Below are 294 nucleotides of genomic sequence, written 5' to 3' on the forward strand. Positions count from 1 at the left end.
GGGCTCCAGCGCGGGGGGAGAGGGGCGCGAAGGGAGAGGAGCCCCCGCTGCGGCCCAGCCCCGGCCCCTGCCCGCTCACCACACCATAGTGCTCTCCAGAACCATCTTGCCTCCTTCCCTCAAGACCGAGCCGGATCCGACCAAACAAGCAGCCCGCCGATTGGCTCCAGTTACCGGCCAATCGCCGCTTCCCGTATTGCGAAGTGAGTGGCGGCGGGCGCGGAGCACGCCGGGAACTGTAGTCCCGGGATGGCCGTAACGCCCCCCTGCGGCCACTAAGCCGAGCCCCCCCCC

The 294-nt window shown here is 70.4% G+C and overlaps 1 protein-coding gene across 1 annotated transcript in view; it reads right to left on the reverse strand.

The window, feature by feature from the left end:
• The window catches only part of PSMD4 (proteasome (prosome, macropain) 26S subunit, non-ATPase, 4), a 6,867-nt gene extending 6,690 nt beyond the window's left edge, over positions 1-177 (reverse strand). Inside the window, exon 1 of the mRNA XM_010565478.1 lies at positions 80-177. Within this exon, the coding sequence (XP_010563780.1) occupies positions 80-105 (26 nt within the window). The 5' untranslated portion in view covers positions 106-177. The remainder of the gene's footprint in view (positions 1-79) is intronic.
• Positions 178-294: the final 117 nt, after the last annotated feature.

The sequence above is a fragment of the Haliaeetus leucocephalus genome, unplaced genomic scaffold (assembly GCF_000737465.1).
Source record: "Haliaeetus leucocephalus isolate CR32 unplaced genomic scaffold, Haliaeetus_leucocephalus-4.0 Scaffold193, whole genome shotgun sequence".
Taxonomy (NCBI): Eukaryota; Metazoa; Chordata; class Aves; order Accipitriformes; family Accipitridae; genus Haliaeetus; species Haliaeetus leucocephalus.